Source organism: Muscardinus avellanarius (genome assembly GCF_963383645.1).
Source record: "Muscardinus avellanarius genome assembly, chromosome: 1".
Classification (NCBI taxonomy): Eukaryota; Metazoa; Chordata; class Mammalia; order Rodentia; family Gliridae; genus Muscardinus; species Muscardinus avellanarius.
This window is the reverse complement of record NC_137786.1, coordinates 122,166,694-122,188,554: the sequence shown is the minus strand read 5'-3', so window position 1 is coordinate 122,188,554 and position 21,861 is coordinate 122,166,694. Positions and strand designations below refer to the sequence as shown.

Genomic DNA, 21,861 nt, shown 5'->3' with positions numbered 1-21,861 from the left:
GCGCTGCTCTCGCCTCGCGCTCCTCGCCCCGCGGGCTACCGGGCGACGTGGGCCCTTTAAGAGCGGCGGGACTGGCGAGCGGTAGCTGGAGGAGGACGCAGTCGCCCCGCGGGCTCGGGAGGACTCGGCGGGGACCGGGCTCGGGCACCAGCCGAGCCGGGTGCGACCCCGGCCCATCCCCAACCCCGTCCGCTCTGACCCGGGGCGGGCCCTCTCTGCTTCCCGCCCCACCCCGCCCCGCCCCGGCCGGCCGCGGGCACCGGGAGCTGGGGCGCGGGTGCCGCAGCCCGCGGCAGGTAAGGGGCGCCCCGACCTCGGCCTCGCCCGCGGCCACGCTGAGCACCCCGGCTGCATCTCGGCTGCACCCGCCGGGCGCGTCAAGGTGACTGGGCGCGGGAGATGGGGCGGCAGGCGGCGGTGGTCGGGGGCAGCGGGCTGCACGGGGGCAGGGGCGCATGGAGACAGCGACCAGCCGGGCCGGGCCGGAGCCGCGCCTTCCCGGTCCCGGTCCCGGTGGGCAGCCTCCACCCCACCCCCAGCCCCGGGCGCAGGCCGCGGGGTAAGGAGATTAGAGGCGCGGCGCCGAGGGAGGGCTGGCGAAGGTGGCCAGGACCGTGGACAGGTCGGGACGGGCATCCTTGCGCCCGGCGCGCACAGGCCAGCGGGGTGAGGCCGCTGACCCGACCGGGAGGGGGTTGCTAACAGCTGGGACCTGAGGAGCGGGCGGGGCAGCAGAGAAACCAGGGAACTTGGAGCCAGGCCCGAGGGTCCGCCGGGATCTGAGCAGGCCCTCTTCCCGCAGGCCCGCGGCGTGATGGCGGAGAAAGCGCTGGAGGCCGCGGGCTGTGGACTAGGGCCAGGGACGGTGGCCATGGCCGTGTCCCTGGAGGACGGGGCGGAGCCCCCAGTGCTGACCACACACCTGAAGAAGGTGGAGAACCATATCACAGAAGCCCAGCGTTTCTCCCACCTACCCAAGCGCTCGGCGGTGGACCTCGAGTTCCTGGAGCTGTCCTACTCCGTGCGGGAAGGGCCCTGCTGGCGAAAGCGGGGTAGGGAGCAGCCCAGCCCGTGGGGAGCAGGGGTGGGGGTGTCATTGCTTGAGTTGCCTTTCGAGGAGGAGCTGGGGCCTGGTTGCCCTGTTCTGCAAGTTTTGCAAGCTGGGTATCAGTGGGCCCTATAGGAACCCTAAAATCTGGAGCTGCCCCTATCTCGCTGTGCACACAGCGGGGGTTGCAGGATCTCTGATCCCACAACTGTGAGAAGGTGGGCGTCAGGGCACCAGGTCCAATTGGTTATTGAAGCTTCTTTTCTTTTTATTTGTTATCTTCAGTCCTGAGGATTGAATCCAAGAGGGTTCTGCCTCCAAGCTGAACGCCCAGCCCTTTTTTTTTAAATTTTGAAACAGGGACTCACTAAGTAACTGAAGTCTCACTAAGTTGCTAAAGTCAGCCTCAAACCTGTGTTCCTCCAGTTTCAGCTTCCCAAGTACTGGGATTACAAGCATGTGCCCATGCACGGCTTAAAGTTTTCTAACTAGATCCTTGAGTGGTCCATCTCAAGTTTCCTTATTTTTCTTTTGTTTTGTGGTACTGGGGATTGAACCCAAGGGCATTCTACCTCGGAGCTACATGCCAGCACTATTTTTTTAATTTTGAAAACAGGGTCTAAGTTATGGAGGACCTCACTAAGTACCTGAGGCTGTCTGTGAACCTCGATCTCCTGTCTCAACCTCCCAAGTACTAGGATTACAAAGCATGTGCTATCATGTCTGGCTCCCTTCTTTCTTCTTTTGAGGATTCCTGGCACTGAGAGACTGGCATGAGAAGGGTGGGGGCCATGTCTGCGATCTTCTCCTCAGTCCCCTTCCTTGTGCCTGCTTTTAAAGAGGTTCTCTTTCCTGTCACCTTACTGCATTCTTGCCACAGTCCTCACTAGCAGGCAGGTGGAAGTTCAGCAGAGTAGATGTCATCCTCTTGTCACTAATAAGAAACAGGCTCAGGGAAGTTGAGTCACTGGACCAGTGTTCCACATCCAGTAAGTGGCAGAGCTGGGCCAGAAGCCCCATCCAGCAGTTCCATCCCCTTCTAGTCAGGACCAGTTTCCCTGGCCCTGACCACCTTTGCGTCCCTACAGGGTAGCTTGTACTGGGAATGGAGAGGTTGGGTTTGCTTCCCAGAGCTGGGTGTGGACCAGGGGTGGAGCTGGGGCATTGTTTTGTGAGATTTAAGAACTAGGTTTGGGGTGCTTCAGAGCAGGGCGGAGCATGAGCTGTCTCTTGCTCTCCACCCTCCCTCCCATGGTGACCCAAAGGCCACAGGGCCTGAGCCAATGGAAACTGAGGCATCTGGGCTCCCTGCCCAGAGCCTGATCCCTAAACAGTGTTTTTATGTCCTGAGAGCAGCTCTGGGCAAAATGACAAGGTACTGTTACTTCTTTAGCCCTCTTATTTCTTCATACCTTTAAGCAGAATGAAATTAAGAAGGAAATGGAAGCCGGGTGTGGTGGCACACACTTGTAATCCCAGCATTTGACAGGCTGAGACTGGAGGACTGAGGTTCCTGAACAGCCTCAGCTACATAGGAGGCCATTTGCAACTCAGTGAGACCCTGTTTCAAAACTAAAAAAAACTAAAAAGGAAATGGAGCTGGGCAGGCCTGCTGTCTGGTGTCTTCTCCTCTAACCATGTGTCGGTCGGTGTCTCTGCCAGGCCTCCACTCCTGTCCACCTGCTGGCCCCTCTGCTCCACTGTCCCTTTTGCCATCTCTTCTATCCTTTGCCTGCTTTTCTGCCCCCAACCTCCTTTCTGAGTTTTCTTCTTTTTGTGGTAGTGAGGATGGAACCTAAGGGTGTTCTACCACTGAACTATACCACCAGTCCTTTTTTTTTTTTTTTGGTGGTGGTGGTGGTGGTACTGGGCGTGGAACCCAGAGGCTTTCTACCTCCGGGCTGTACTCCCAGACCTATTTTATATTTTATTTGGAAACAGGGTCTCACTAAGTTGCTGAGAGCCTCACTAAGTAGCTGAGGCTGGCTTCAAACCTGTGTAATCCTCCTGTCTCAGCCTCCCAAGCGCAGGGATTACAAATGTGCCCCACCATGCCCGGCAGTCCTTTGTTTTTTATTATTTTTTATTTTGAGACAGAGTCTCACTAAGTTTCCCAGGCTGTTCTTGAACCTGCAAACTTCCTATCTTAGCCAACCAAGTACTGGGATTACAGGCATGTGCCACCATACCAGGCTGCCTCTCCCCTCTCTGAAAAACAGAAAGCAATAGGGGTAGGCAGAGAGGAAATTAGCGAGGGATATGGAGAGAGGGAGAAGTCTCCCTCTCCCAGGTAAGGTACAAGTCTTCCCTGTATATGACATTTCTTTTTCTTCAAAACACTTCCCTAGGAGTGGTGATGCACACTTGTAATCCTGGCATTTGGAAGGCCAAGACAGGAGGATCACAGTTTGCAGTTAGCCTCAGCTACTTAGTGAAGCCCTTTGCAACTCAGTGAGACCCTGTTTCAAAATAAAAAATTAAAAAATGGGGCTGGGGTGTAGTTTGGAGGTAGAATGCCCCTGGGTTCCATCTCCAGTACCACATTAAAAAAAAAAAACTTTCCTATCCATTATTATTAATGATTCACTTAATATTTATAATAGCTCTATTAGATCCTTGGGAGGAGCCATTACTATCCTTGTGTGTGTGGTACTAGGGATTGAACCCAGGGGCATTCTACCTCTGAGCTATACCCCTAGCCCTATTTAATTTTTTTTATTTCAAAGTAGGGTCAAACTAAGTTACTGAGGGCCTTGCTACATTGCTGAGGCTGGCTTCAAACCCGTGATCCTCCTGTCTCAGCTTCCCAAGTACTGGATCACAGGTGTTTACAACCATGCCAGCCTACTATCACTTTATAGATGAAGAATTAGACTTGTAGGGCATGGTGATGCAGGCCTATAATTCCAGTATTTGGAAGACTGAGGATAGTAGGTTTAAAGCCAGCCTCTACAACTTAGTGGGGCCCTGTTTCAAAACAAAAAAATAAAATGGAGCTGAGCGTGGTGGCACATGCTTGTAATCCCAGTACTTGGGAGGCTGAGACAGGAGGATCACAGGTTCAAAGCCAGCCTCGATAACATAGCAAGGTTCTCAGAAACCTAGTGAGACTCTGTTTCTAAATAAAGAAATAAAAAAAAATTGGGCTGAGGACATAACTTGGAGGTAGAATGCCTCTAGGTTCAAATCCCAGTAACAAAAACTAAAATAAAACAAAAAATAAATAAAATGGGGCTGGAGGTATAGCTCAGAGGTAGAATGCCTCTGGGTTCAACTCCAGTATCACAAACAAGAGTAAAAAGATTAAATGACCTGACAAAATTATAGTCATTGATGGAGGCAGGATTGGACAGTGATGTCCCTCCAGCCTGCAGGCCTGGCAGGTTTGTACACACCAGCAGTCATGGAGCAGCAGGAGTCCAGAAACCTGGGGTCCACCCCACTTGGAAGCTGTGTGACCTTAGGCAGGCTGCTTGCCCTTTCGTGGCCTCACTGTCCCCATCTGTAAATAGGGATGCTAATACTCCCCATCGCACAGCCCTTTTAGAAAGCTCAGCAGAGCTGATGTCTGTGAATGTCAAGTAAGTGTAAGATGATATCGATGCTGGGCCTCAGTACTCAGTGGCATTGCCAGTGCTCAAACAAGGGGAAGGCTTGCCATTGCCAATTTCTTCCCCTGCACAAGAAATTACTTCCTATGAGTGGCTCTGAGAAGCACATGCTGGACTGCACCTCCCAGGTCTTTTTTTTTTTTAATTTTTTGGTGGTACTGTGGTACTGGGGATGGAACCCTTCTACCTCTGGGCTACAGGGTCTCTTAGGCCAGCGAGACTGGCTTCGAACCTGCGCGATCCTCCTGTCTCCGCCTCCCAAGCATGGGGATTACAAGTGTGTGCCACCACGCCCGCCCCCCCCAGGCCTTTTTGATTGAGTGAGGATGATTGAGGCAGGGGCTGGGAACCCAGGACTTCTCCCTGTACAGATCTTGCTGTGTGGCCTTGGGTGAGTCACCAGATGTCTCTGCCCCTGTTGCCTCAGTCCTCTTGTTAGAGGAGTCTCTGAGGTAATGAACACTGTCCAGGCAGCAGGCAGGAGCTGGTCCCCCTTCTAACAGGATGAACCCAGGAGGACAGCTGGGTCCATGCGCAGTCCTGGCCGGGGTGGACAGTGGTATCCTTTCACTGTGGAGTGGGGAGGGACTCAGGCTCTGCAGAGGCTGGCAGAGGCCGTAGTGAGCAGAGCACCAGGAGGGACGAGGCCTTGGTACCCACCCCCTCACTGGAGGCAGGTCTGCAGGCATGGCAGGCAAGGCTCTCCTCATAGCCTCCATCCCTCTGTCCCACCCGTACCTGGCCAGGTAACTAACTCCATGTGTCTGCCCTCCATTCCTTGCATTATTATAGATGCACACACTAACACTTTTATTTATTGTATCTATTTTTTGTGGTACTGGGAATTGAACCCAGGGGCCTTCTACCTCTGATCTACACCTCCAGCCTTACTTCATTTTTATTTTGAGAAACAGAGTTTCACTACTTGCTGACGCTGTCCTCGAACCTGTCCTCCTGTCTCTGCTTCCCAAACTTGGGGATTACAAGCGTGCGCCACCATGCCCAGCACAACATAACTTTTCATTCAAGGGCCTGGAGGGACTCTGCCTTCTGAAGTCTCGTTCATCCTTACTTCAAAAGCTACCTCTTCTATGAAGCTGCTCCTGATTTCCTCCTCCCTCTCCAAGCTCATCAATTTCATCTTCTGTAACCTTGTGGCACACTGTCTGTCCTTCTGCTATAATCTTTACTTTTCTTTAGCTCATGCAAATTTTCTCATCCATCTGTCTCACCTAAACTGTGACCTTTTTGGATGCAAAAAAAAAAAAATGTGTTCTTTCCCATCTTGGGGGGGTGGCGTCCAGTGACTGGCACTGGGGATTGAACCCAGGAACATTCTATCTCCCAGCTATACCCCCAGCCCCTTTTATTTTGAGACAGGGTCTCACTAAGTTGCCCAGGCTGGCCTCAAACTTGTGATCTTCCGGCTTTAGCATCATGAGTCACTGGGATTACAGGCATGTGCCACTGTGCTTGGCACAATGCCACTTTTTTACTTTTTTTTTTTTTTGCGGTACTGGGGATTAAACCCAGGAACATTATACCTCTGAGCTACACCCCAGTCCTAGTTTTTTTTTTAATTCTTTATTTTGAAACAGAGTCTCACTAAGTTGTGGAGGGCCTTACTAAATAGCTGAGGCTGGCTGTGAACCTGTGATCCTCCTGTCTCAGCCTCCCAAGTACTGGGATTATGACTGTGTGCCACCACGTCTGGCTCAATTTTTACTTTTATTTCTTAAAATTTCACTTAAAGCTGGATGTGGTAGCACACACTTATAATCTCAGTACTTGGGATTTGAACTCAGATCCCCCTGACTCCAGACTGGTGGTGTTGGTGCACATGCTGCCTTCCTGTGAGCAAGTGAAAGGTCAAGTTTTACTAGGCTATGTTAGGGGCTGGAGAAAGGAGCTAGGAGAGGAGAGACCACAAAGGGAATTTTTTAGAATGAGGCAAGAAGAAACATTTACTGAGTGTCTTCCACATGCTAGGACAGTCTGCTGAGGTTGGGTTGGGCAAGTCACAGACCTTGGCCCCAAAGAGCTGGCCAACTAAGTGGCTGGGGAGGGGACAAGGGACAGGCACATGGAGTGAAAACACGCTGGCAAGTGATTACTGCTGTGGGCGCACATACGACAGTGGCCAGCTAGGCTGGACGAGTGGGGTGTCATCCTGGGACGAGAGATGGTGGCTACTGGGAAGAGGAGCAGGGCCTGCTAGACCCATAAGGTGCACAGTGTTCCCACAGTGCTCCAAAGACCGTCGCCTCTGCTGCTGTGCCACACAGGTGCTCATGTCTGGAGGGACAGGATGAGAGGTGCAGGCCACTGTTGGGCCTCCAGCACAGCTCCTTTGTCTTAACCCGTCCATGCTGAGCAGGGACCGTCTATTTCACCTGTGGCCATGGGATACCTGTCTTCACTAAAGCCCTGATCAAAACCCCCCGTCCGTTGCTGCAGGTTATAAGACCCTCCTCAAGTGCCTGTCGGGGAAATTCTGCCGCCGGGAACTGATTGGCATCATGGGCCCCTCGGGGGCTGGCAAGTCCACCTTCATGAACATCTTGGCAGGATACAGGTAAGGACAGGGGTGGGAAGGGTGGGTGGGCCAGGGTGCCTGGCAGGGCTCCTAAAGTGGCCACTAACCTTGTCCCTGCAGGGAGTCTGGAATGAAGGGGCAGATCCTGGTCAACGGCAGGCCGCGGGAACTGAGAACCTTCCGCAAGATGTCCTGCTACATCATGCAGGATGACATGCTGCTGCCGCACCTCTCGGTGCTGGAGGCCATGATGGTGAGGCCCACCCTAGTCTGTCCGTCGACCAACCCAGCCTCCTTGTCCGTTGAAGCGTGGAGGTAGTGCCCCTCCCACATGCCCATCCCCTTCCTGCTCTCTGTGCCCCAGGTCTCCGCCAACCTGAAGCTGAGTGAGAAGCAGGAGGTGAAGAAGGAGCTGGTGAGTGAGGGGTGGCAGCTCTGGCAGGGCCACCAAGTTCTGTGACCCTGAGCTGGGGGTGGAACAGTGGCACTGAGGGGACCGCGAGCAGAAGGGAGATGGAGCAGGACTCTGAAGCTGACTTGGCTGGGTGGGGCACGGGGTCCAGGTGACGGAGATCCTGACGGCTCTGGGCCTGATGTCCTGCTCCCACACGAGGACAGCCTTGCTCTCCGGAGGGCAGAGGAAGCGCCTAGCCATCGCTCTGGAGCTGGTCAACAATCCGCCTGTCATGTTCTTTGACGAGCCCACCAGGTACTTCTTCCCTCTCCCACTGGGATACCCGGAGCCACCATGAAGGCTGCATCTTCTCTGTGGCTGGAGACCAGAGCTCTGCCTGCAGTCTCCTGGGGCCCCCATAACAGCTGACTCCTCATCTTCTCCCTTGCCAGTCCTGTTGCAGCCAGCAGCCGCATCATTCACCTGGGCAGATATCTGGAGATTTCCCTAGATGGACGCCTCCCTCCCTCTCCCCCACAGCCCTTAGTCACCACCTCCTGTTGACTCTACCTCCTTCTGGTCACTCCCAGATTCACCCTGCCCCACCCTGGTGCTGAGGCTGCGTTCCCACCACGACAACAGAAGCTCATCTCCAGCCCCTCTCAGACAATCCTTCCTCCAATCTTCAGCCAAAGTGGACTTTGTGGTGTGTGTGTGTTGGGGGGAAGTTCTAGGGATTGAACCCAGGGGCATTCTACCTCTGAGCTACTCCCCCAGCCCTATTTTATTTATATATATATATATATATATATATATATATATATATATATATATATATATATGTATATATATATATATATATATATATATATATATATATTGAAGATTTAAAGAAGTTTATTAGAAAGATAGAAATACAGAAAATAGAAATACAGCTCCATACCAGACTGGCATGGAGGGGTGACTTGAAATGAATACACCCTATTTATATTTTATTTATTGATTGATTTTATGGGATTGAATCCAGAGGCATTCAACCTTTGAGCTACACCCTCAGCCCTATTTTATTTCTTATTTGGAAAGGGGGTCTCGCCAGGCATGGTGGCTCACACTTGTAATCTCGGTACTTGGGAGGCTGATACAGGAGGGTCACAGGTTCATGGCCAGCCTCAGCTACTTAGTGAGGCCTTCTGCAACTTAGTGAGATCCTGAAATAAAGAATAAAAAATAGAGCAGGGGGTATAGCTCAGAGTTAGAATACTGCTGGGTTCAATCCCCAGAACTGTTAAAGAGAGAAAGAAAGAAAGAAAGAAAGAAAGAAAGAAAGAAAGAAAGAAAGAAAGAAAGGGTCTCATTAGGCTGATGAGAGTCTCACTACTTGCTGAGGCTGTCTTCAAACCTGTGATCCTCCAGACTCAGCCTCCCAAATTCTGTGATTACAAGCATGTGTCACCACACCTGGCTCTACTTTTATTTGGTGTGTGTGTGTGTGTCTGCATGAGCGCATGTGAGTTACTGGGGATGGAACCCAGGGGCCTTCTACTTCTATTTTATATTTTTTATTTGGAAATCAAGATTTCACTAAGTTGCTGAGAGCCTCACTAAGTTGCTTAGACTGACTTCCAAGCTACGATCCTCCTGTCTTAGCCTCCCAAGTACTGGGATTATAAGTATGCACCATCATGCTTGTCTCCTATTTTATTTTTATTTTGAAACAGGGTCTCACTATGTTGAGGAGAGTCTTGCTACTTGAACCTGTGATCCTCCTATATCAGCCTCAGAAGTACTGAAACTACAGGCATGCACCACCATGCCCACTCCTATTTTATTTTTATTTCGAAACAAGGTCTCACTAAGCTGCTGAGGCTGTCAAACCTGTGATCCTCCTGCCTGTTTCATCCTCCCAAGTATTGGGATTACAGGTGTGTATCACCGTACCCAGTTCAGACAGGAGGCCAATCGTGGCAAGTTAGGAAGACCCTCATCAATTTAGTTAGTGAGATACTTTTTTTTTTTTTTTTTTTTACAGTACTGGGTAGAACCCAGGGGGGTTCTACCTCTAAGCTACATCCCTGGGCCTATTTTTATTATTTATTTATTTATTTATTTATGATTTATTTATTTATTGTGGTACTGGGGATGGAACCCAGGGGCATTCTACTTCCGAGCCATACTCCCAGCCCTATTTTTTAAATCTTTTATTGTTTTGAAACAGGGTCTCACTGAGTTGCGAAAGGCCTTACTAAGGAGCTGAGGCTGGCCATGAACCACAATCCTCCCGTTTCTACCTCCTGAATGCTGGATTTACAAGCGTGTGCCACCACGCCGGCTTTTTTTTTTTTTTTTAGTGGTACTGGGGGTGGAACCCAGAGGCTTTCTACCTCCGGGCTATACTCCCAGACCTTTTTTATAATTTATTTGGAAACAGGGTCTCACTAAGTTGCTGAAAGCCTCACTACGTAGCTGAGGCTGGCTTCGAACCCGTGCGATCCTCCTGTCTCAGCCTCCCAAGCGTGGGAATTACAAGTGTGTGCCACCACGCCCGGCTACCATGCCGGCTTTATTCTTTATTTTGAAAGAGGGTCTCACTGAGTTGCAAAAGGCTTCTTTAAGTAGCTGAGGCTGGTCATGAACCATGATCCTTCTGCCTCTTTCTCCCAAGTGCTGGGATTATAAGCATGTGCCACCACACCTGGTGAGATATTTTTTTTTATTTGTTTGGTTGTTTTTTGTTTTGTTTTGTGGTAAGAAATTCCACCTCTGAGCTACACCCCCAGCCAGATTTTATTTTTTATTTTAAAACAGGGTCTCACTAAGTTGCATAGGGCCTCACAAGTTGCTAAGTCTGGCCACAAACATGTGATCCTCCTGTCTCAGACTCCTAAGTACTGGGATTACAAGCATGAGCCACCATGCCTAGAGAGAATTTGTGTGTGTGTGGGGGGGATACTGGGGATGGAACCCCGGGGGCATTCTACCTCTAATCTACACTCCCAGCCCTATTTATTATTCTTTATTTTGAAACAGGGCCTCACTAAGTAATTGAGGCTGTCTGTGAACCGGAATCCTTCTGTTTCGGCCTCCCAAATGCTGAGATTACAAGCATGTGCCACCATGCCTGGCTTGATATTTTATTTTAAAATAAAATAATAAGCTGGTTATGGTGGTGATCATCTGTAATCCCAGTGCTTGGGAGGTTAAGACAGGAAGATCACAGGTTTGAGGCCAGCCTCAGTAACTTAGTGAGAACAAAGCAACTCAGTGAGAGCCTTTTCAAAATAAAAAAACAAAGTTGGGTATAGTGGTGCATGCCTGTAATCCTAGTACTTGGGAGGCTGAGAAAGAAGGATCTCAAATTCACAGCCAGCCTTGGCAATTTAGTGAGGCTCTCTGCAACTTAGTGAGAGCCTGTTTCAAAATAAAAAATAAAAAAGCCAGGCATGCTTTCACATGCTTATAATCCTAGTTCTTCAGAGGCTGAGACAAGAGGGTGACAGGTTCACAGCCAGCCTCAGCTACTTACTGAGACCTTCTGCAACTTAGTGAGACCCTGTTTCCAAGTAAAGAATAAAAAATAGCTAGGCGTGGTGACACATGCTTGTAATCCCAGCGCTTGGGAGGCTGAGACAGGAGGATCACGCAGGTTTGAAGCCAGCCTCAGCAGTTTAGTGAGGCTATCAGTAATTCAATGAGACCCTGTTTCCAAGTAAAATATTAAATAGGTCTGAGAATGTGGCCTGGAGTTAGAAAGCCCCTGGGTTCATCCCCAGTACCACACACACACACAAAAAAAAAAAAAAAAAAAAAAAAAGAATAAAAAATAGAGCTAGGGGTATAGCTTGGAGGTAGATTGCTCCTGGATTCAATCCCCAGCACCACAATAAATAAATAAATAAATAAATAAATAAATAAATAAATAAATATTTAAAAATAGGGCTGAGGGTATATCCCAGAGGCAGAAAGCCTCTGGTTTCAATCTTCAGCACCACAAAAATAAAATAAATAAAAAATAAACTGGGCATGGTGGTGCCACCTCTGTAATCCCAGTACTTAGGAGGCTAAGAGAGGGGGATTGTGGGTTCAAGGCCAGCCTCAACAATTTAAGAGTCACAGAAATCTAGCCAGACCCTGTTTCAAAAGGAAAAATAAAAAGGGCTGGGGATGTAGCTTCGAAGTAGAATGAGTTCAACACCCAATACCAAATAAATAGATAAATATAAGAAATAAATAGAAATGGGAATGTAGCTCAGAGGTAGAATGTTCCTGGGTTCGGCCGGGCGTGGTGGCGCAGGCTTGTAATCCCCGCGCTTGAGAGGCTGAGACAGGAGGATCACACAGGTTCGAAGCCAGCCTCAGCTACTTAGTGAGGCTTTCAACAACTTGGTGAGACCCTGTTTCCAAATAAAATAGAAAATAGGTCTGGGAGTATAGCCCGGACGTAGAAAGCCCCTGGGTTCCATCCCAGTACCACCACCAAAAAAAAAAAAAAAAAAAAAAAAAAAAAGAATGTTCCTGGGTTCAATCTCTAGTACCCCCAAAATAAAACAAAACAAAAAGGACTGGGGTGTAGATCAGAGGCAAAACACTCCTGGGTTCAATCCCTAGTTCCACAGTAAATAAATAAAAAACAAAGTCAGGCATGGTAGCACACACCTGTAATCGTAGTACTTACAGGTGAGACTCTCATCAACCTCGGGATACCCTGTTCCAAAATAAAAATAAATAGGGCTTAGGGTGTAGTCTAGTGGCAGAATGTCTCTGGGCTCAATTTCTAGTACCATAAACAAAAACAACAACAACAATAATTAGCAATAAAAAAAAAGGACAGGGGGTGTAGTTCAGAAGTAGAATGCTTATGGATCGCCACACGTCTTGGTGAACGCTTGTAAACTCAGTACTTGAGAGGCTGAGAGACAGGAGGATCGCAGGTTCGCAGCCAGCCTCAGCTACTTAGTGAGGCCCTCTGCAACTCAGGGAGACCTTGTTTCAAAATAAAGAATAAAAAATAGGGCTGGGAGCCAGGTGTGGTGGCACATGCTTGTAATCCCCGCGCTTGGGAGGCTGAGACAGGAGGATCGCACAGGTTCGAAGCCAGCATCAGCTACTTAGTGAGGTTTTCAGCAACTTAGTGAGACCCTGTTTCCAGATAAAATATAAAAAAGGTCTGGGAGTATAGCCTGGAGGTAGAAAGCCTCTGGGTTCCACCCCCAGTACCACCAAAAAAAAAAAAAAATGGCTGGGGATATAGCTCGGAGGTAGAATGCCCCTGGGTTCAATCTCTAGTACCACAAAAATAAATAAATTAATAAATAAATAAAAAGAGAATGCTTGTGGATTCAATCATCAGTACTACAAAAATAAATAAACTAATATAGGGTTGGGGGTATAGTTTGGAGATGAAATGCTCCTGGGTTCAATCCCCAGTACTAATAAATTAAATTAAATTAAAAAGGTCTTCTTGTGTAGCTCAGAGATAGAATGCCCTTGGGTTCAATCCCCAGTCCCATAAATAAATAAATAAATAAATAAATAGTCTGGTATGAGCCCCTCTCCTACTTCAAAACATGCAGTGAGTCCTATTTATCCTCAGAATAATCAGGCAGTTTGCAAGTTTCTTGTTTGGATTTACTTCTCCAGCCTCCTGTCTTGTATTTTATGCTCTAATAACACTGAGTTGTGTCTAATTCCTGGGTCAAACCCCACGCTGCATGCCTCTAAGCTTGGCCCATGCTGTGCCTGCTGCCCGGCATGCCCTTTGCTGCTGCTCCTCCCATCCCACCATCACCAGCTGCTCTCTTTCTTCTTCCAGACTCACTCAGGACTCTCCTCTGACTACCCTTCAGCACCTGCTGTAGCATGCGAGACCCCCCTCTCTCCCCTGTGTTGCTATAGCACTTTCCACACTCCTGAAAATCATCTATAAGCGCTGGTCGTGGTGGCACACCCTTGTAATCCCAATACTTGGGAGACTGAGGCAGGAGGATCACGGGTCTGAGGTCAGCCTCAGCAACTTAGTGAGGCCCTCTGCAACTTCATGAGATCCTGTAGCAAAATAAAAAATAAAATAGGAGCCAGGCGTGGTGGCGCACGCTTGTAATCCCAGCATTCGGGAGGCTGAGACCTGGAGGATCGCAGTTCGCGGACAGCCTCAGCTACTTAGTGAGGCCCTCTGCAACTCAGTGAGACCCGGTTTCAAAATAAAGAATAAAAAATAGGGCAGGGGGTGTAGCTCAGAGGTCAAATGCCCCTGGGTTCCATCCCCAGACCGGCAAAAAAATAAATAAATAAATAAAAATAAAATAGGGCTGGGGGTATAGATCAGAGGTAGAATTTTTTAAAAAAAATCTGTGAGCCTGTCTCCTTTTTCCTCCAGTCCAAGAGTCTTATTTATGCATCATTGTAATTTCAGTGCCTGGCATACAGTTGGTGCTCAGTATATGCTTGTTAAGCTGAACAGCACTCTGGGCTTCTGTGCAACTTCCAGGAGCCTGAACTCTCCAGGTTGCACAGGATATGGGGTTGGCCAGGGGCGCTCCTCCCTGCCAGTTCCATCCCCTCTGCAGCACCTTCCCCACCCCACTCCCTCCTCTGGGCCTGCCCACCTCACCAGACTCCCTGGTGGCCTCTCTCTGGACAGCGGTCTGGACAGTGCCTCTTGTTTCCAAGTGGTGTCCCTCATGAAGTCCCTGGCCCACGGGGGCCGCACTGTCATCTGCACCATCCACCAGCCCAGTGCCAAGCTCTTTGAGATGTTTGACAAGGTGAGCTTCGGTGGCCTGCGACAGAGGGAGGGACGGGCCGTGCAGGTGCCGGTGGAGCTGCTGGTCCTGCTGGCCAGTGGGCAGACTTGTTCTCCTCACCTTTCCTTTCTGCCACAGCTCTACATCCTGAGTCAGGGTCAGTGCATCTTCAAGGGCGTGGTCACCAACCTGATCCCCTATTTGAAGGGGCTTGGCTTGCACTGCCCCACCTACCACAACCCCGCAGACTTCAGTGAGTGGGACCAGTGGACAGCCCTGGGGGGCTTGGGTCACGCATGCAGGTCTCTTGGGGACAGAGGTCATATGCCTGAGGAGGGGCTGACTTGTCCCTGCTCTGTGTCTCCCAGTTATTGAGGTGGCCTCTGGAGAGTACGGAGACCTGAACCCCATGCTGTTCAGGGCTGTACAGAACGGGCTCTGCACTATGGCCGAGAAGAAGAGTGGATCAGAGAAGAATGAGGTCCCTGTGCCGTGCCCCACCTGCCCTCAGGTGAGTAGATAGGGAGCTCCTAGTAGGGGAGGGAAGATGGGCCTGTGGACGATGGTTCTGCCAAAGAGGCTGTCCCCAGAGCCTTGAAGAACCTGGGACCTGGAAGAGACCTGTTAACAGCTGGGCATGGTGACGCATGCCTGGAATCCCAGTTGTATGGTAAGCCCAGCTACCATATTATTTAATAATGAAAATAGCCAGGTGCGGTAGCGTATGATTGTAATCCCAGTACTTGGGAGGCTGAGACAGGAGGATCGCAGGTTTGCAGCCCAGCCTCAGCTACTTAGTGAGGCCCTCTGCAGTTTAGTTAATCCCTTTTTCAAAATAAAAAATAAAATAAGAGCCGGGCGTGGTGGCGCATGCTTGTAATCCCAGCATTCAGGAGGCTGAGACCGGAGGATCGTGGTTCGCGGACAGCCTCAGCTACTTAGTGAGGCCCTCTCCAACTCAGTGAGACCCAGTTTCAAAATAAAGAATTAAAAATAGGGCAGGGGGTATAGCTCGGAGGTTGAATGTCCCTGGGTTTCATCCCCAGACCCACAAATAAAATAAAATAAAATAAGGCTGGGGGTGCAGCTTGGAGGTAGAATGCCTCTGGGTTCAATCATCCTCATTATTGCAAAAAAAGAATAAAAAATATAGGACTGGGGTATAGTTCAGAGGTAGAATATCCCTGGGTTCAATCCCCAGTACTGAAAAATAAAATAAGATAAAATAAAAATAGGCCAGGGTATAGTGGGCAACTTAATGAGACCCTGTCTCAAAATAAATGATAGCCAGGTATGGTGACGCACACTTGTAATCCCAGCATTCGGGAGGCTGAGACAGGAGAATCGCGGTTTGTGGCCAGCCTCAGCTACTTAGTGAGGCCCTCTTAGTGAGATCCTGTTTCAAAATAAAGAATAAAAAATAGGGCTGGGCATGTAGCTCAGAGGTAGAATGCCCCTGGGTTCAATCCCAGTATCTTGCAATAATAAATAAATAAAAGATAAGCCTGGAAGTCGGGTGTGGTGGCACATGCTTGTAATCTCAGCATTCGGGAGGCTGAGACAGGAGGATCGCAGGTTCACAGACAGCCTCAGCTACTTAGTGAGGCCCTCTGCAACTCAGTGAGACTGCTTCAAAATAAAGAATAAAATATAGGACTGGGGATGTAGCTTGGAGATGGAATGCTCCTGGGTTCCATCCCACATACCACACACACACACACACACACACACACACACACACACACACACGATAAAAAAAAAAGATGAAAAGGACTAGGCTTGGTGGTGCACACCTATTATCCCAGTACCTGGTGAGGCTGAGACAGGAGGATTGCAGGTTCAAGGACAGCCTCAACAACTTCCCAAGGCTCTCAGCAACTTAGTGAGACCTTGTTGTTGTTGTGTGTATTGTGCTGGGGATTAAACTCAGGGGTATTCTACTCTGAGCTATTTTACTTTTATTTTGGAACAGGTCTTGCTACATTTTCGAGGGTTTCACTACTTGCTGAGGCTGTCCTCAAACCTCTGATCCTCCTGTCTCAGCCTCCAAAGTACTGGGTTTATAGGAATGTGTCACTATACTTGGCTTCTACCAAGTTTATCATCCTTCCTTGTCTGTCTGACTGTCTTTCTGTCTGTCTGTCTCTCTTAATCTCTTTCTCTCTCTCAATCTCTAACTTGCACCCTGAAGCCCAGCTTCCAGGTGCACGGGTTCTCCAGTAGACCTGGGCTCTTCCCTTGGGAAGGACTCAGGGATTCCTATTCCCTGAGCTGGGACAGTGGGCAGGTGCTGTAGGCTCATCTGGTCTATTCCTCTCTCCAGGAAGTGGATCCCATTGAAAGCCATACCTTTGCCACCAGCACCCTCACCCAGTTCTGCATCCTCTTCAGGAGGACCTTCTTGTCTATCCTCAGGGACACGGTGAGGCGACAAGATGGGGAACAGGAGGCATGGCCCTGGCATTTGGAGCTGGAGGACCATAGCGCCTGGGGTGGGAACTGGGGGGCGTCCTGCCCTGCAGCTCTCCGCTGCACTTTGGGTGTACGGACTGCGCAAGCAGCTCCAGGTCCCTCCCCTCCTGTGGCCTGCGCCCTGGGCTGGACACATCGCTCTCCTCTGGACGACCCCTCCCGCAGGTCCTGACCCACCTGCGGTTCGTGTCCCACGTGGTGATCGGCGTGCTCATCGGCCTTCTGTACCTGCACATCGGCGACGATGCCAGCAAGGTCTTCAACAACACCGGCTGCCTCTTCTTCTCCATGCTGTTCCTCATGTTCGCCGCCCTCATGCCCACTGTGCTCACCTGTGAGTGGAGCTGCGGGGCTGTGGGGCGCGGGGGCTGGGAGATTGGCCAGTGGTGCCTGATCTGCCTGTGTCCTCAGTCCCTTTAGAGATGGCTGTGTTCATGAGGGAGCATCTCAACTACTGGTACAGCCTCAAAGCATATTACCTGGCCAAGACCATGGCCGACGTGCCCTTTCAGGTGAGCCTCCCCCCTGCCTGCCGCCTCCCAGCCTTACCCTTCCATCCCCGCTCCCTGGCCTCCCTCAATGTCACTTTCCACCATTTCCTGTCCTTCTGTTCACTTAGCCAATCGGTGTGCACATCTGCTGAGCAACAGGCTCTCCAGCAGGCACTGGGGATGTGGCAGAGAGAGGTGGGCACTGTGCTGGCTTTAGAGGGAACAGCTGACAATCAACTGAGAATGAGGAAAATAATAACCCTCCCAATGGCTCTGTAAATCTTATTCATTTACAGGGAGTGTAGCTCAGTTGTGAAACAAACACGTGCCTAGTGCCTAGCATGTATGAGGCCTGGGTTCATCCCAGCACTGGAAAAAAAAAAAAAAAAGAAGAAGAAGAAGAGAAAAAAGAAGAAAAGAAGAACAAATTTTATTAGAGGTTATAGAGACTGGTATAGACTCAAGAGGTTTAAGCGCCCCCTGCAAGATGCAAGATGCTGGGCAAAGCTGGGCATAGTGGCACACACCTGTAATCCCAGTACTTGGGAGGCTGAGACAGGAGGGTCACAGGCTTGAGGCCAGCACACAGTAACTTTGTGAGACACTGTTTCAAATTTTAAAAATAAGCCAGGTGTGGTGGCACATGCTTGTAATCCTAGCATTTGGGAGGCTGAGACAGGAGGATCATGGTTCAAGGACAGCCTCAGCTACTCAGTGAGGCTCTTTGCAACTCAATGAGACCCTGTTTCAAAATAAAGACTAAAAAATAGGGCAGGGGGTGTAGCTCAGAGGTAGAATGCTTCTGGGTTCCATTCCTAGTACCTCAAAAAAAAAAAAAGTTAAAAAATAAAAAAGGGGCAGGGCGTGGTGGCTCACGCTTGTAATCCCCATGCTTGGGAGGTGAAGACAGGAGGATTGCGTAGGTTCGAAGCCAGCTGTGCTGGCTTAAGAGACCCTATTTCCAAATAAAAATATAAAAAATGGGTCTGGGAGTGTAGCCTGGAGGTAGAAGGGTTTCCAGGAACCCTAGTACCACCAAAATAAATAATAAATAAATAAATAAATAAGGGCTGGGATTGTAGCTCAGAGATAGAATGTCCCTAGGTTCAATACCCAGAACCACAAAATCAATCAATCAACCAATAAAATAAGCTGAGCATGGTGGCACATGCCTGTAATTCCAGCAATGTGGGAGGCAGAAACAGGAGAATCGCAAGGCCAAGGCCAACTTGAGCAACTTAATGAGACCCTGTCTCAAAATAAAAAAATAAAAAGGTGTGGATGTAGCTCAGTGCTAGAGCACTCCTGGGTTTGATGCTCTGGGTTTGATCCCTAGTGCCACAAAAAATAAAGATGATTTTTTTTTTTTTGGCAGTACTGGGGATAGAACCCAGGGGCTTTCTACCTCCATGCTATACCCCCAGCCCTATTTTAATTCTTTATTTTGAAATAGGGTCTCACTGAGTTGCAAAGGACCTCACTAAATAGCTTAGGCTGGCTGCGAACTGCAATCTTCTTTGTCTCAGCCTCCTGAATGCTGGGATTCCAAGCTTGTGCCACCACGCCCAGCTTAAAGATAAAAATTTAAAAATAATTGTCAGGGCGTGGTGGTGCATACTTGTAATCCCAGTACTTGGGAATCTGACACAGGAGAATTACAGGTTAGCTACTTAGTGAGGCTCTCTGCAACATAGTGAGACCCTGTTTCTTTCTTTCTCTCTCTCTCTCTCTCTCTCTCTCTCTCTCTCTCTCTCTCTCTCTCTCTCTCTCTCTCTCTCTCCCCTCCCTCCCTCCCCCCCTCTCTCGCTCTTTCTTTAATTTGGACACAGGGTCTCTTAAGCCAGAGGCTGGCTTCAAACCTGTGCGATCCTCCTGTCTCAGCCTCCCAAGCGCAAGGATTACAAGCATGTGCCACACGCCCGGTGAGACCCTGTTTCAAAATAAAGAATAAAAAATAGGGCTGGGGGTGTAGCTCGGAAATAGAATGCCTCTGGGTTCATCCTACAGTACTTCAAAAAATATTAGGGGGCTGAGGGTGTAGGACAGTTATAAAGTGCTTGCCTTAGCATGCATGAGACCCTGGGTTCAATCCCTAGCACTGAAAAAAAAATTCTCTTTGTGGTTTCAATGTAATGTAATGGGTTACATACACATAGTAGCACAAGACAAACTAATAGACCTTTTATAATCAGAGTAGCATTATTATTTTAGCATTTTATGCTAAAATGTATTTATTTAACAATGAAACCTGACACAAGATAATTTTATTAATAATCCCGTGTGTGTATATTAGATCTCTAGATTTGTTGATCCTACAAATCTGCTTCTTTGTGTCCACAAAGTTGATAGCCTCAAGGGGATAAAACACTCTCATGGAAAATTAATTCATTCCTAATATAAGGAATAAACCAGGTGTGGTGGTGCGCTAAACACCTGTAAACCTAGTTACCTGGGAGGCTGAGACCAGAGGATTGCAGGTTCAAGGCCAGTCTCAACAAATTAGGGAGACTCTGTTTTTCTTTTTTCTTTTTCTTTTTGGTGGTACTGGGGTTCCTGGAAGCCTTTCTACCTCCGGGCTACACTCCCAGACCTATTTTATATTTTTTATTTGGAAACAGGGTCTCTTAAGCCAGCGTGGCTGGCTTCGAACTTGCGCGAACCTCCTGTCTCAGCCTCCCAAACGTGGGGATTACAAGCGTGCGCCACCACGCCTGGCGGGAAACTCTGTTTTTAAAAATAAAAAGGCTGGGCGTGTAGCTCAGTGATAGAGCATAGAGCACCCTGGGTCCGATCGCAGCAACACACACACACATAATAATAATAATAATAATATAATAATAATAATAATGATAATAATGATATAAAATCAGCTAGTTCAGATGGGAAGGACTTCAGGTTCAGAAGAAGTCGCCAAGGCAGAGCAGGTCAGAGGTGGTGGGGAAAATGAGCGAGGTCCACACGGTCAGGGAAGAAGGGATCAGTGTGGATCATGGGCCAGTAGGCACAGGCATGGAGGCAGGCAGGCGAGGGACTCTCTGGGGATAGGTGTTCTAGGGGCTCACTCCCAGATGGGGTGAAGCCCAGGGTGGCCCTGGCTGGAAGCCCAGCCCCGCCCCATCCTGCTCCCCAGGTGGTTTGCCCGGTGGTGTACTGCAGCATCGTGTACTGGATGACAGGCCAGCCAGCTGAGACCAGCCGCTTCCTGCTTTTCTCAGCTCTGGCCACCGCCACCGCCTTAGTGGCCCAGTCTCTGGGACTGTTGATCGGAGCCGCCTCCAACTCCTTACAGGTGAGAAGAAGCTTGGCTCCTGGGATTCCCAAGGAGGCACGGGGTGTCATTGGGTCATTGGAGCTATCAGACGCTGGTCTGATTTTCTCCCCATGGCACCCACAGGACCTGGGGCCACCCTAGTTCTGGTCACCCCCTTGATGGCCTGGTTCCCTTGCTCCCATATCTCCCTCCAGGTGGCCACCTTTGTGGGCCCAGTTACGGCCATCCCCGTCCTCTTGTTCTCTGGCTTCTTCGTCAGCTTTAAGACCATCCCTACCTACCTGCAATGGAGCTCCTACCTCTCCTATGTCAGGTTGGTGCTTCTTCCCTCCTCGCAGGAGGCGCCGCCTAGTCCTTTACCTGCTTCACCATCTTGAGGGCTGGCCCCCCGGGGGCAGTGCATCATCTCCGGCTCTGGCAATGTGTGGAGGAAGCAGGGATGCGGGCGGCTCTGGCAATGTGTGGAGGAAGCAGGGATGCTGAGCTCCGTATCTCACTCTGATACCTCTGATTGTCTAGATATGGCTTTGAGGGTGTGATCCTGACCATCTATGGCATGGAGCGAGGGGACCTGACCTGCTTAGAGGAACGCTGCCCATTCCGGGAGCCGCAGAGCATCCTGCGAGCGCTGGATGTGGAGGACGCCAAGCTCTACATGGACTTCCTGGTCTTGGGCATCTTCTTCCTGGCTCTGCGGCTGCTGGCATACCTCGTCCTCCGTTACCGGGTCAAGTCCGAGAGATAGAGTCTTGCCTTGGCCTGTGCCCAGCCCCCACAACAAAGGACCCCCAGCCCTTTGGGACTGTTTTAACCTTGTAGACTTGGGTACTGGCTGCTGATACAGCTGCCCTCCCCTCCCTCGGCTGCTCCACGGGCTGGCTGTTGAACTGCACTTCCAGCCTCGGCACTGGGGCTAGGGACTCCAGCCCCCCCCCCTGTTCTGCCCAGGAGGCTCTCCAAGTTGATGACATTTGTAGCTCCCCCTCTTTCCAACCCCTGCATGCAAAGACCACTGAAAGGCTGGCGGCCTCCTTCCTGCCAACAGCATCCTTTTTTGTTGTTGGCCTGGGAGCCCCAGGCCCTCCAGGCTTCTGCTTACAACTGACCAAAGTGGCCCCCTTTGGGGGGGGTGTCCCTACCACACCAGTGTTTGTAAACCAGACTGCTGTATGGCTGGCGTCCCAGGGCTGGGCCCTGGTGGGGTACCCTGGGAGTCTCACCATGGACATTGGAATGGAGCAGCAGGGGATTCGAAGTCCCTTCTTCCTCCTCTCCTCCTCCTCACCCTTAGACCCTGG

The 21,861-nt window shown here is 50.0% G+C and overlaps 1 protein-coding gene across 1 annotated transcript; it reads left to right on the top strand.

The window, feature by feature from the left end:
- Window positions 1–814: 814 nt before the first annotated feature.
- ABCG4 (ATP binding cassette subfamily G member 4) lies at window positions 815–21,308 on the top strand (the record flags this gene model as incomplete). Its single annotated transcript, XM_080713627.1, has 14 exons — window positions 815–1,052; window positions 7,117–7,234; window positions 7,316–7,448; window positions 7,560–7,610; window positions 7,759–7,904; window positions 14,227–14,350; window positions 14,468–14,582; window positions 14,698–14,840; window positions 16,653–16,751; window positions 16,967–17,135; window positions 17,213–17,313; window positions 20,423–20,581; window positions 20,758–20,876; window positions 21,083–21,308. 14 exons carry the CDS (start codon window positions 815–817, stop codon window positions 21,306–21,308), a joined length of 1,941 nt encoding a protein of 646 aa, XP_080569753.1.
- Between the last annotated feature and the right edge of the window lie 553 nt (window positions 21,309–21,861).